Source organism: Semicossyphus pulcher, unplaced genomic scaffold (genome assembly GCF_022749685.1).
Source record: "Semicossyphus pulcher isolate SPU_LCO1_2020_fin unplaced genomic scaffold, fSemPul1.0.p SCAF_13, whole genome shotgun sequence".
Classification (NCBI taxonomy): Eukaryota; Metazoa; Chordata; class Actinopteri; order Labriformes; family Labridae; genus Semicossyphus; species Semicossyphus pulcher.
In genome coordinates this window covers 11,940,815-11,953,751 of record NW_027211637.1, presented here as the reverse complement: position 1 = coordinate 11,953,751, position 12,937 = coordinate 11,940,815, and the positions used below count along the sequence as shown (strand labels likewise).

At 39.4% G+C, this 12,937-nt stretch overlaps 2 protein-coding genes across 3 annotated transcripts; both read right to left on the bottom strand.

The window, feature by feature from the left end:
• Positions 1–282: 282 nt before the first annotated feature.
• LOC138589325 (serine/arginine-rich splicing factor 6-like) lies at positions 283–5,249 on the bottom strand. Of its 2 annotated transcripts, none has more exons than XM_069659558.1 (6): positions 5,062–5,249; positions 4,548–4,708; positions 2,774–2,892; positions 2,455–2,657; positions 1,735–1,812; positions 283–1,552 (listed from the first exon to the last, which is right to left on the bottom strand). In XM_069659558.1, exons 1-6 carry the CDS (start codon positions 5,166–5,168, stop codon positions 1,111–1,113), a joined length of 1,110 nt encoding a protein of 369 aa, XP_069515659.1. In that variant the 5' UTR covers positions 5,169–5,249; the 3' UTR covers positions 283–1,110. The 2 variants fall into 2 exon arrangements, with proteins under 2 accessions (XP_069515659.1, XP_069515660.1); XM_069659559.1 differs by having other exon boundaries at positions 4,575–4,708.
• Positions 5,250–5,743: 494 nt separating this feature from the next.
• eif2s2 (eukaryotic translation initiation factor 2, subunit 2 beta) lies at positions 5,744–11,819 on the bottom strand. Its single transcript, XM_069659560.1, has 9 exons — positions 11,710–11,819; positions 10,888–11,068; positions 10,652–10,749; positions 10,304–10,433; positions 10,119–10,219; positions 9,259–9,407; positions 9,045–9,101; positions 8,809–8,894; positions 5,744–7,355 (listed from the first exon to the last, which is right to left on the bottom strand). The coding sequence occupies exons 1-9, from the start codon at positions 11,722–11,724 to the stop codon at positions 7,180–7,182; spliced, it is 993 nt and encodes a 330-aa protein (XP_069515661.1). The 5' UTR covers positions 11,725–11,819; the 3' UTR covers positions 5,744–7,179.
• Positions 11,820–12,937: the final 1,118 nt, after the last annotated feature.

Sequence of the window (12,937 nt, the reverse complement as noted above, 5' to 3'; positions counted from 1 at the left end):
CCAAAAGACTTCAAGAGCAACCGTTCTACTTTCTGTAATGGTCGATGTTGGAAAATAATGCAGAGGGCTACAGATATTTCCCTTTTAAAGATGAAGCTAGGACGCATTTCTGTTCAAATTCAAACAAGCGGCTTCTGGTTGCTCCCAAAATACGTTGACCCTGCTCATAGTTTGTTTAAATGGTATTATTATATAATTAGCAGGATGTAGGTCATGTCGTTTCTGCAGTCAATGTCTTTGCATTCCACAAAGACACAAAGCAACATTACAGAATGATTTTAATTAAGATCTTTAATTGAACATACAATAAAAAAAGGACATTTCTCATCTGCATGGAAAAAAATATTCTGTTCAAAAACATGTAGAAAGAGGTTGCATTAGGTAATTATGAGGTTTGTGATTATAAACTCACAAGCAAACCAGAAAGAGATTTGATAGGAAATATTTTCCAGTACAAATCTCCCATAGTGGCTTAACATTTTAAATAAGTTGATCCATACAATTGAAAATGACATTAGGGCATCATACAGATAAATCCATGAAATAAAAGAAAATAGAGACTCCATCAGGCCTTGAAGCTCTAGCCAAACCAAAATGCAGAAAGTAAAGCCTCCAGCAGATTAACTGCTCAATGTTAAACAAAAAATCACTATGGCAACAAAAAAAGTTGTAAATGACTGATGCTGATCACACAGTCTATGTACAGGCATTAGAAACAGATCATAGTAGACCACCTGCAATGAGAGTTGTTCTAACATGAAAATACAAACCATTTTCTCGAAAATATGCAGTTCTGCAGTACATGTTTGTGCATCTTAGTTGAGCATTTACAGGGCTGCAAAACAACTTGAAAAAGTAATTGTGGATGAAGGTCAAAACAGCTCAAATGCTGGAATTTAAAAATTACTTTTCTCCCACAACCATGGTGTTTGAGTATGAGACAATGCCTGACTGATGCTCCAGACATTACTGGACTGGGGACACTTATTGCATAGTTGAGGGAGAAGAGTAGACAAGTCAAGAAGCATAGGCCAGTATGATCACACTGCTCATTATGTACAGCATAGGGATCAAGCTCACAAAGAAAGAAACTTCTGTTTTCTAAATCCACTAATCCTGAGAAGCTGACCTAGACCGTGAGCGAGACCTTGAGCGGGAGGCTGACCTTCTCTCCCTCGACTTGGATCGGTAGCCATCCTCCTGTGGAGATGGGGAGCGGGAGGCAGATTTGGTTGCACGCTCCTCTTTCCCATTCTCCAGTGGAGAAGATGAGCGACTGAAAGACTTCTTGTCACCAGACATCTCTTTTGATCGACTACGAGAATCTCGCTCAGACTTTACCTTTGAACAGCTCTTGGAACGGGACTTAGATTTCCGTTCAGCAGAACGAGAGTGTGATTCGTGGGAGCGAGAACGGGACTTGGATTTGTGCGATCGAGAGCGGGACCTGCGGTTACGAGAACGTGATTTTCTTTCTCCTGACTTGGAGCGAGACTTCCTTTCAGATCTGGAGCGAGAATGATGACGTCTCTTGTTGCTACGGGAACGAGACCTACAAGGCATAAATGAAGCAAATGCTTTTATTATTGTTTGCATGAATGTTTAATTAAAAAGTTAATTACTGGCACAGAACACATAACATAGTGCCTGAAGCGTAATCATTCGTGTTAGTAATTAGAATATCAATCTGTATATTCTGGTTAATTTTTTTTTTTAGATTTGACCTATTCTCACCTGGAGTGGGATCTGGAACGACTCCTGGAGCTCCTGCTTCTTTGGCTCCTGCTGCGTGAACGTCGGCGACTACGAGATCTATAGGTGACCACACAAGTCAAAAACAGAACTAAAGCAAATTCTTGTGCAACATGTCAATGCTACAAGTGTGTTACAAGTAAGATGTGCTTAGAAAAGTGTGGAGTGAGACACTTTATCAAAGCTGTACAGTTTCAGCAGGAATGTACAAAAGAAAACATGATTTTATATCAAGAATAAGTGGAACGTATAGAGATGACAGCCCAAAAGATGTGTTTTAATGCAAGGTCGGCTGCTAGCCTCCTCAACAAGGAGGACACCAATTATGCCATCCGGGACACTACATGTGAAATAAATGTTAAGTCCCACACCTGACTCAATTACCTTGACGCACATCTTTTGGACTACTACCCCTGTACATTCTGTTCTTATGTTGTGAAAATGGAATTACATGTGAAAAAATTCAAAAAAGTTATTTCTAAATTAATTAAGCATACCGTGACGGAAAAAAAGAGCAGAAACATACAGAGAGCAACAGCACTTTCTTTCAGTGAGAAACAGCCATTTGAACTATTCTTAAACCAATTATTGTAAACTTTTTCACATTCCTGCACAAAGTTTACAGCTTTCACAAGTAGATATACTGTACAAAATATGTATTTACATGTTCTTCAAGTATTTAAGATGGTAAAGTGTTCCCACCTGGAGCGGCTGCCAGAGTACGACCTTCGTCTACGAGTTTGGTCCGCCACTAGACGAATTTTCCGTCCGTTGATGTCTGTACCGTCCAGCTTGTCCAGAGCCCTCTTCATGTCCGAATGGGATCTAAACTCAATCACTCCCTCATTTGTACGTTCCTTGTGGGCATCTGCATAAGTCACCTCTCCAGCCTGACGCATGAAGTCCTGAAAAAGGAACGTTGAAAGAAAACAATTCAATAATGCTGGAAATTTTATGATGTCTTTACAGTTGAGCATTAACTGAACCAAGGAAAAACAATGATTTGGGTTCAAAAATGTACCTTGAGGTCCTGCCAACTGCATCGACTGGACAAGTTCTCCACGATGAGACGGTACTCAGTACGAACTGGAGGTCCATACTTATCCCTGCCAGTGCGGCTCCGGCTGCTGTAACCACTACCTTTAAAAACAACAGTACATTAAAAAGTTAGAAAAGACTAAAATGGCCAAGACTCAAAGAACTACTGGCATGGGCTATTAAATCAACACAAGGCAGTCACTTGCCAGAATAAAGTCCAGGGGGAAATTAAATATGACTTTAAAGGATTCCCTCTGATCCCATTTTCAAAAATAAAGTTTCAGATAAGTGATCTACAAGCCACTGCATGGGCTTTTTGTATAGTTTGTATTTTTAAACATTCTGAAGTTGTTCTCTGCTGCAAAGAACACCACTGCATCTGTTTCAGCCATACAAAGCCTTCTTACTCCGGTACATCACACTGTGATGCTTTTAGCTGCATAAACAAATGGACAGTGATGTTCTTTCATGACCTCTGAACCCTGTAACACAAACAGAAAGGGGGTATCCATATAGGTTGCAGTCAAGTATACTGTCTGGTGAAGTTAAGTGTGAACGATGTAAAAAGAAACATACACTAATCTTAAAGTATTTAGTATCTAAGCGGATGTCAATGCGAAATTTTGTTTTCCAATTTTCTCACATTTCTTTGATTGCAAGATCTTTACTAGAGCGGCTCCTCTTATGTTTGCTGTCAACATAGAAACCAATGGCAATCCTCACCATCGCCCCTGGTCTATTGGCAAAAGGCTGCTGTCATCATGGCTTCCGGTTAGGTCAGCCAAGGATCAAGGGGGGTAAAGGTCACACACACATTGTAAGGTGAAAGCCAAGGCCAAACGGGACAGGCAGTCATCTTAGCCAGTCATCTTTAGCCTCAATGGACTCAGCCTCAGCCCGCAACTGGACTCTTTCAAATTGAAACATCAAGGACTTTTGTTAATGTTGAATATATAAATATATACCAACGTTAAAAATACACATTTCACATGAAAACGTTTGTCTGGTCCTAATGATTAAGCTTAGACTAGACTAGCTAGGCTTGAGGTGGATAATTTGTTATAAGCTTTCTTCTGTGGTGCAAACATACTAAAAATTCCCACCTTCAAAACTTGGCTCACCAAGTTATTAATTATCATCCAAGAGAAATATGCAATCCGTGATAAGAAAACCCTGCCTTAAAGCTATCTGTAATGCAAACTCTACAGCCTAGACTCTTGAGTTTTGCCATTAGTGGGCTCTGTCTTGCAGACTGCTGTTCCTACCCAATAATGTACCATAGGCCAATCGAGTTCAGCCCATGATCACACAAGGAGGAGCAACAAACTGCAGGTCAACAACCCTTGATGGTCGAAATAAGAATTGTTTGGAGAGATGAGATCAAACACAAGACAAAATGTAAGACTGAATTCGGAGAAGAATTCAGATTTGTCCTTGTTTCATAGGAATATCTTCATTGGTCATGCTTCAACACAATAGGACCCAACAATACAATACAAGTGCCGCAGCTTGTAATATTTTATCAAAAATTCAAGTTGGCATGCAATCAGGGCTATAATAGATGTTTGACAGCATAACACGTCAACATGGGATTCAAGACTGCTGTATAGTAACCCCAACAGTGTACCTGAAAATAATACTTGTTCTGTTAAGTTATTTAGCACCGGCATGAAACAATACGATTGCTCTCTGTGCAGTCCACATCGACACCTCACCCCAAGGGGAAGAGAGGGTAGCTTGGAATAGACTGCACTTACTGCGCCCACCACCCCAGTAACCCCCACCGTAGCCATCTCGATCTCGCCGTGGTCCTCGGGCATGTTCGACGATCACACGCTCCCCGCACAGCTCCTTCCCGTTCAGTTCGTACACGGCATCGTCGGCATCCCGGTTATCCTCGAACTCCACAAATCCATAGCTGGAGAAGAGATAGTTTATAACATCAAACTAAATTAAGAAATAACGCTAATTCAGATCACACGGCCTTATGTGTTCATTCATGGTGAACTAGCTGGTTATGGTTAGCCCGGCCCGCTAGCTTGGAACTGTAGCATACACAAAGACGCCATGTTGGCCATGCGACATTAGCCACACGAGCACGATGAGAAGTTGTTGAAGACGATAAATTACAAATGAATGGTGATAACCCAACTAAAGAGACGACTGACTTTACTAGGTCACTGGACCGTAGAGACTCTATCATTGCTTAAAATCTTCATATTTCCCTGTGCAATACTGATGCCCGCGTTTACATTTCCACGAAAAACTCACCCATTTTTTAAATCTATTTCCATGAGCTTTCCATAGCCACTAAAAAATCGCTGAATGTCTTTTTCACGGACATGATAGCTCAGTCGTCCAATATAAACACGAGGCATGACTTTCCACCTAACGTTGTTCTCGACTATTCTGCAGTGCTCTTCGTAGACAAGCCACTGTTAACACTGCGACGGTATCTTCCAGAAAGCCTGAAGAGGTGGCGTTGTACTAGCCAATAAACGGAAAGCCAATCACCGCGTGGGAAACTTCCGGTGTTATACTTCATACTTTTTATTTATTTATATTTCATCGTCTGTCCTTTTATTTTTCCTTACTGTCTTGAATATGCAGGTGCCTTTTATATATATTGACAAGATGTCAATGCCATGTTATTATTTATTCTTGATAAGTAATAATAATTTTTAAAAAAAACCTTTAAATTAAATGCTTTAGTTAATCAATTTCATGAAATATTAAATGAAATAATTATCTAGATAAAATGTTGGCTAGTAATAGTCGTACAGATTAATAGGTGTGCCCTCAAGCCAGTGGTTTAATTTAACTTAACAAACTGTTATTCATTTAGCATTGCATTTAATACGTATTTTATTTTTACAATGTTCCCTACTTGAGATGCACAAAGCTGAACAAAAAAGTATTTGTGGTAACGTATTCATAACAGAGAGAGCAGTAATGGAGAGAGAGAGTAGAATATTTTATTTTTGTAAAAACCAGTTTTAAAATGATTTAAGCCAGACCATATCCACATTCTTGCAAACAAGACAAGAACCAATATCAAGTATGAAGTATCATTTGACTGGAATTCTTGATTGCCTTTCTAGTATATGATGCAATACTTAATAAATCTAAGTTGAAAATAATGCTTCTTTATGCTCAGAAGCTGTCTTTAAGGGGACTTGCATAAGCTTAAGAAACCTGCTACTTCTGAATTATTGACTGAAATTTATTTTCACATTCTCTTTATCAAATCCACAAAGTTTTATAAAATGAGTTGGCCATAACTTCAGAAGTCAAAGAAAGAAATTGTACACAACTGTTCATCAATGCCATAAAAGCACTCGATAACACCCAGCATAATTTCTATCCGTCTCTCACACATACACACTTCTCCGTGAAAGTCTTCAATGAGAAGGTTCTCTCCTGTTTGCTAAATCGTAGTAATTTAATTTTGTTGTCATCTCCTGCTATAAAATGATGAATAGGTTTGTTTGGAGCCTGTCACTGGCAAATTCTGGTCTTGAAGTTTGTGATTTAGGGCTAGACCAAAAACACGAAAAGCTTTAGTTTAAGCTAGATGGAATTCAACAATAAAGAGGTGACCACATGAGGTAAAAAAACTACATCTACCGAAGCTAGGGTAGGCCATTATTTTAGAAGCATTTTTTGTAATATTTGTCGAACTTCACTTTTAATAAAGACTCTAATCAAATAGTAAAATTCTGTAAGAAATGCACCTGGGCATAAGTTGTCTGCCACAAGGTAAAGTTGGGACATGGTTTGGGATATCTTTGCACTGCATTCTTTTCCTCAAGGATATCTTGTGGACTCCTCCTGAACCTGCAATTCATGTTTATGTTTGGGGGAGTGGCTTTGGCATTGCTTCGGTAAGACAGTATCTTAAACTAGCTTGCTCTTGCTGGTTACTCCAAAGATGCCTATCCCAGTTTTAACTACAATTTTGGTGGCTTGGATAAATGTGTTCCTATCTGAAAAAATAGTCATGTCTAGTGTGTGTAACTGGAAAGACGAAAAAATGAAGAAGGATTCAAGCCATATCAAATCAGGGTTTTTGCTGAAAAGAAGTATTAAAGAAAATGAAAAAAACCTAGGAGGTGGAGGGTTTATCCGCCAGACAACAAATCAAATGTATCCAACAGTGTATGTGGTACATATCATCTGCTAACAGCACCTGAAACCAATCTGTCAGCTTTAAATACTCTCTCACTCCGTGCCTGATCAGGCCATGACACAACTACAGCAGCCAAACCCTCCCACAGTTCGATTCAGAGAGTCCTTTAGTGAACCAAGGGGGCTTCCAACCCAGGCCTCAGCCCTTCATGGGTAAAAGGGGAGGCCGAGAGAGGAGGGGGAGCCCAGTATTGATGGTCTTTAGTTGGCTTTGGCGCGGAGCTGCGCCCTCTTTCCCGTCACAGCCTGGAAGCCAGTCTTGATGCTGGCGACAGAGCAACGGGAGTGGCACGTTTCACACTGCAGGAAATAGAGGCGAGTGTCCTTCTGCAGGATGGTCTCTGGGGAGCGGCAGGTGTGACACGTCACATATTCCTCTGCAGGAGTAAGAAAAATGTTATTAGCATAGCAGTACAAAAAGGAGTCTACTTAAATTTTTTAGGTTTCAAGACTTTGTAAAAATGTAGCTGCACTGAAAGAAGCATAGTGCAAACTTTAATGAAAAAGTCCTGACAGAGTTGTAAAGCATGTCAAAGAGCTTTATTAAGTAGCTACTCTACCATTATTGTATGAGGCAATATTAAATAAGACTTTAACTGTTCATATACATTTCCTTTTCACCCCTCCAAATGAAAATGTATGACATTCATGTTATCGAATTTAATGCGTAATTTAACAATGAAGAACCTAAAAGGAGCCATCATTTAGTTTGGATTCCACAGTTTTAATATTCAAGGCATGCCGATTTTCGCAAGAAAAATTCCCACCAATAAAAATAATTTGCAAAAATTGCGTCCTTTAGAGGTGTACTACAAAGTGAGATTAATGAGTAAGCCAGTTGTGTTGAGTTTAAAGCTAGGGTTTTCAGTGTGAAAAATCTGGCTTTTAACCTTGCTAGATCACCATGGTAACTTGTGCTATGCTGCTAACCTGGTCGTCAGGAGGTTTGATGTGTGGTTTACCTTTAATTCGGCTTAAGTCTCAGCTGAGGTAATGTGTATATGCAAACATGTTGAACCGTAACATTAAGTTAATAAAACCACACAACAAAGCCTTGCAGTTACAGTAGCACAAACTGCATGCATCACAGTAACCTTTATACATTCAGTTTGTGATGCAGGAAATCTGACCGTTCTCCAGTCTTTCTCCTACAATCGTTTCCTGTTTTCTCGTGTAGGGTAATAGCCACAGTCCAAATTTCACAAAGCAAATCATCCATACACTTAAAGAATGGCTAAAGCATAGCGGCAACGGACACTGTGGATTATGTTTTAATGCTTGCTCCTGATTTTCTGCCAAGTCCGTTTCACATTGCAGTTTTGCAGCTACAATGCAGATTTTAAAATCGATTATTGGTCTGAAGATATTTATCTTGATTTTGCCAAATACTCAAGTAATATCCACCTTTCTTGAATCAAAGGACCATGCAGTTACTGACCATACAGTTGAAATAATTTGTATCACTGTTGAGGTTCAGGAGCTTCTTGCAGGTGTCACATTAGAAATAAACAGAAGGCACTAGGGGTGCATTGGGTGGTAAAATAAGTCATTAAAGTTATCTCTGACTGGGCCTTTACATTTTGTTAAGCCAGCTTAGACATAAAAAGCCTGGATATGTCACACTTGCTTTGAAGTACAACCCTCTGGTTGCAAGTGTCCTTACTTTATGAAGGTTCTTTAATAAAACAATTATTTTATAGACCAAAGATGAATATAGACACTGGTGGAGGGTGATTGCAGACTGTTAATGAATAAATAGCAAGCATTAATTTGAAATAAATTTGTATCGTTTTGTTTTTTTAACTATAAATAGGTGTAATTGCTACTTACTGATATATCTTCTCAACACATTTTCTATCTGTTTCTGTTGAAATCTGCCTTTGATCACAAGCTGGTTATTTCCATCTATGGAACCACTGTTGACAGAAAAAAGCATACATCAGAAACAAAAACAGAGTTTCATAATAGGGCAACATTTTTTATTTTTTTTGAACCAGTGACTCTGTGGCTGACATAAAATGATGGTATATTCATAAATTGAATAATAGTAAATAAAAAAAACATACCTTGTTCCCAGCTCAGCCAACAAGAAAGCAAGGAGATGCTTAGGCTGACGATGCAACCTGTCATGAAGTACATAAAAGGTCACTTAGTATAATCTCTATAATTTGGTATTGGTTAGTATATGACACTTCAGACTAGTATCAAAGTAAACTGGTATTGACTATTACAGTGTGAGAGGTCAGTGTGTATAAGGTGGAGAGAGTGGGAGAGGCTCACAGTTTGCAGATGTCTGTGAAGTTGACGAATGAGGTTTTCTTGGTTCCCACCCGGACCACCTGAGGAGGCTTCATCACAAACTTCCTCTTCTCTCCAGCCACCATGTCTGGGTTCTTCTCTCTCATGATGTTAAAGACCCGATTCAGGAGCTGAAACAGAGATGGTGCAAAGCGTAACTCAAACTGTAGTTGACACTGAAAACACTTACATCAGGATAAGATCCTAAAGAGCTTATATATATATATATATATATATATATATATATATTTTTTATTATTATTTATTTATTTATTTTTTATTTACTTTTTTGGTTATATGTCCGCAAGTTTTTAATACAGAGCAAATACATGTATTGTGTATAAATTGGTAGATGAGAATGTAAGTATACCAGGTCTATTCTGGGCTTTTGTAATGTCAAAAGAAAAATGTAAACACGCAAAATGTTGCAATGAATGTATAGGGTTAGCAGTTCAATTTGAGTCCAATTATATAAAGACTGCTAAAACATATATCAGCAGTTTCTATGTAACGATGGATGTACAATTATCACTGGATTATTTTGGTTTCAGATCTGAATAGTCTGTAACAACATTAAGCTAGCATACAACAGTAATAACCAACTAAAAGACAGTCTTGTATGTCCTATTTTACATAAAATACAGATTGAGACGTTCTGTTATTTCCCCTCTCACTACTCTCTTAGAGGCAAACTTCTTTACCTCTTGTGGCACAAGACTTTCTCTGCATCACAGCATTTTAGAAACCATGTTCCAAATTTCTCTGGACACAAATTAGCTTTCCTTTCTAATGTAGAAGGGGTTTTCTGAGTCTTTGTTGTGTGTGAGAGACAGCAATCATACCTCATCATAAGTGTAGTCTCTTTTTGAGCCAGCCCAGGCTGGTCCTGTGGAGGAGCTGAAAGAGATTCCATCATTGTTCTTCCCCTCATCATCCTCCAGTGCTGGAAACAAATCATAAAAAAACATATCAATCTACACATCTCCCTTAAGTCATCTACTTTAGGGATGATGATACTTATTCTCACCGTCATCCCTCTCCAGTATCTCTCCCTCATCAAAGTCGACTTTCTTTGGCTTCTTCTTTTTGGCAAGAAGCACCAGGTCCAGGTTGTCTTCCTCCAACACCTCTGTCTGCTCTCCTTCAATTTTGAGCTCCTGATTTGGACCAATAAGAAGTGAAATTCAGCAAGGACATGATGATCATGACCAGCAATGACCATTTAAATGTGGGTAAGACAAGAAAAAGGAGCGTAATATACAAGTAATGGTAGAAGTGGAACTACAAGTGCTGATCTAAACAGATTGGACAGACAAAGAATGAAACCATCTACAATGTATGAAGAGAAATTGTTTGTGGTTTTGCAGTGACTGACCTTTAATCCTTCCTCCGCATCATCAAATACCTTTTTGGGTTTCTTCTTCTTTTTCTTCTGGTTAAAGAAGTTCAAGTCATTCAAATCATCAGATGGTTCTAGAGATGATGAAGCAAATACGGTTTAATTCCAATTCGGCACAGGCTGGTAATCAAATGTACACCGTTAAATCACTGGTGAGGAATATACAACAACAAAGAGGCCTTCAGTCAGTGCATCTCTATTTTCATCCTAACCTTTCTTCCTGCCTTCATCTTCATCCAGATCAAGTTCCTTGTCCTCTCCAGCCTCTGGTTCTGCCTCCTTTGTCTCCACCTCTTTAGCCTCTTCTCCTATCCCCTCTCCTCCGTCCTCATCCAACATGAAGGGCTTCTTCTTCTTCTTCTTCTTCTTGGTCATGTTGGGATCGAAAATCATCTGTGGGATTGACAAATAAGACAGGAAATAAAGTTTGACGTATAGCGAAAATACAATGAAACGATGGTTCTACTGTGACATGTTTCTTGCCTTTTTCCCCTCGATGTGAGAAATAATGATTGTTCGACATAATCAGTAGAAAGTGCAATTTTTATCTTAAATAAACAATATTCAAATTCGAGTAATGCTTTCATAATATATTAACATTGGTCTAGCTTTCTAGCTTCACTAAAAGCTAACGTTATCGATAGCCTTTTGTTTCTGCCAGAGAACATTAACCGTGAGCGACGCAGCTTACATAGCGGTCAGCTAATGCTAGGTACTCTATTTAAACCCTGCATTTCAACTTCCGCATTTATGACGGGATGTATGGATTAGCCATGGAGAATATTACTTTTCTGCAATACATGAGAGGTCGTGATAAAGTGGCGTCGTGGAAGTCTTCTCGTCATTTTGGTTTCTTTTGGTCGTTGTTAGCTCGGCTACAGCCATGTGAGCGCTGGTGTGGACAGGGATGGGAGCAGCAGTGCCGAGGCCCAAAGTCGTCCTCAACAATATGGCCCGATAATTCTCGTAATCTTTACAAAACATGTCTACACATCAACACATACAAAAAACGTGAACTACCCGAGATGACTTACCTCGTCTCCTGACATGTTTACGGGCTGTAAGGTTACTGAAATCTGGCTACTTTTAATCTATCGCTGTCCCACTGCCGCTGCGCTGAATATGTCTTGCATCAGCGTTGGAACCGCAGTACGCAAGCGTGAAGTCGCCTGTTCTGACGTAATTACTTTGCGACGGCTCATTTCAGTGAAGAAGCGTTCAAGAGCAAATTTTCACAATGCAGTTCATCCGTATTGAAATTATAGGGTTGTAGATGTATAGAAAGAGCTCTTTCAACACGGTTTTGGCACTGAAAATATATTTTTTAATATTATGTTAATTTTTTCTAATCTATATTCAAAACGATTACATTTATGCTCTTTCCCCGAAAGTTTGTAATGATAGTAAGCATAATTTTAAGCTCAATTCACACTATGTCTGGAAAACATAATTGTCACAAGTGTAAGCACATCTCTCAGCATGTACAGAATGAACATATCTGGCTTACATTCACTTTAATAATTATGTTATTGTAATATAAGTCAAAATATTGCTATTAGATATTGCAAAATCGTTCAGTCCTAGTTGAAAGCAGGCATAATTAGCAAGTGTAAGGATGTGAGCGACTTTGACAAGTGCCAAGTTGTGATGGCTAGACGACTGGGTCAGAGCATCTCCAAAACTTCAGCTCTTGTTGGGTGTTCCCGGTCTGCAGTGGTCAGTACCTACCAAAAGTGGTCCAAGGAAGGAAAATAGATGAACCAGTGACAGGGTCATGGGCGGCCAAGGCTCATAGATGTGTGTGGGGAGTGAAGACTGGCCCATGTGGTCCGATCCAAAAGAAGAGCTATTATAGCTCAAATTACAGAAAAAGTGAATGCTGGTTCTGATAGAAGGGTGTCAAAACACACAGTGCATTACAGTTTGTTGCGTATGCGGCTCTGTAGCTGCAGACCGGTCAGGGTGCCCATGGTGACCCCTGTCCATTGCCAAAAGAACCTACAATAGGAAGAAGGTGGCCTGGTCTGATGAATCATGTTTTATCTTACATCATGTTGATGGCCGGATGTGTGTGCGTCACTTACCTGGGTAAGACATGGCACCAGGATGCACTATGGAAAGAAAGGCCAGCCAGTGAAGGCAGTGTCATGCTTTGGGCAATGTTCTGCTGGGAAACATTGGGTCCTGCCATTCACATGGATGTTACTTTGACATGTACTACCTACCTAAACATTGTTGGAGACAAAGTACACTCCTTCATGG

What these genes read in the sequence shown, in the direction of transcription:
- eif2s2 (XM_069659560.1), bottom strand. An exon ending in GATACTGGAGAGGGATGACG is followed by an intron (nt 10,220 to 10,303) that starts GTGAGAATAAGT and finishes ATTTGTTTCCAG; the next exon opens with CACTGGAGGATGATGAGGGG. An exon ending in TGTGTTGAGAAGATATATCA is followed by an intron (nt 7,356 to 8,808) that starts GTAAGTAGCAAT and finishes TTACTCCTGCAG; the next exon opens with AGGAATATGTGACGTGTCAC.
- LOC138589325 (XM_069659558.1), bottom strand. Translation starts at nt 5,168, where the DNA reads ATGCCTCGTGTTTATATTGGACGACTGAGCTATCATGTCCGTGAAAAA. An exon ending in GCAGTTGGCAGGACCTCAAG is followed by an intron (nt 2,658 to 2,773) that starts GTACATTTTTGA and finishes TTCCTTTTTCAG; the next exon opens with GACTTCATGCGTCAGGCTGG. An exon ending in CGTTCCAGATCCCACTCCAG is followed by an intron (nt 1,553 to 1,734) that starts GTGAGAATAGGT and finishes TATGCCTTGTAG; the next exon opens with GTCTCGTTCCCGTAGCAACA.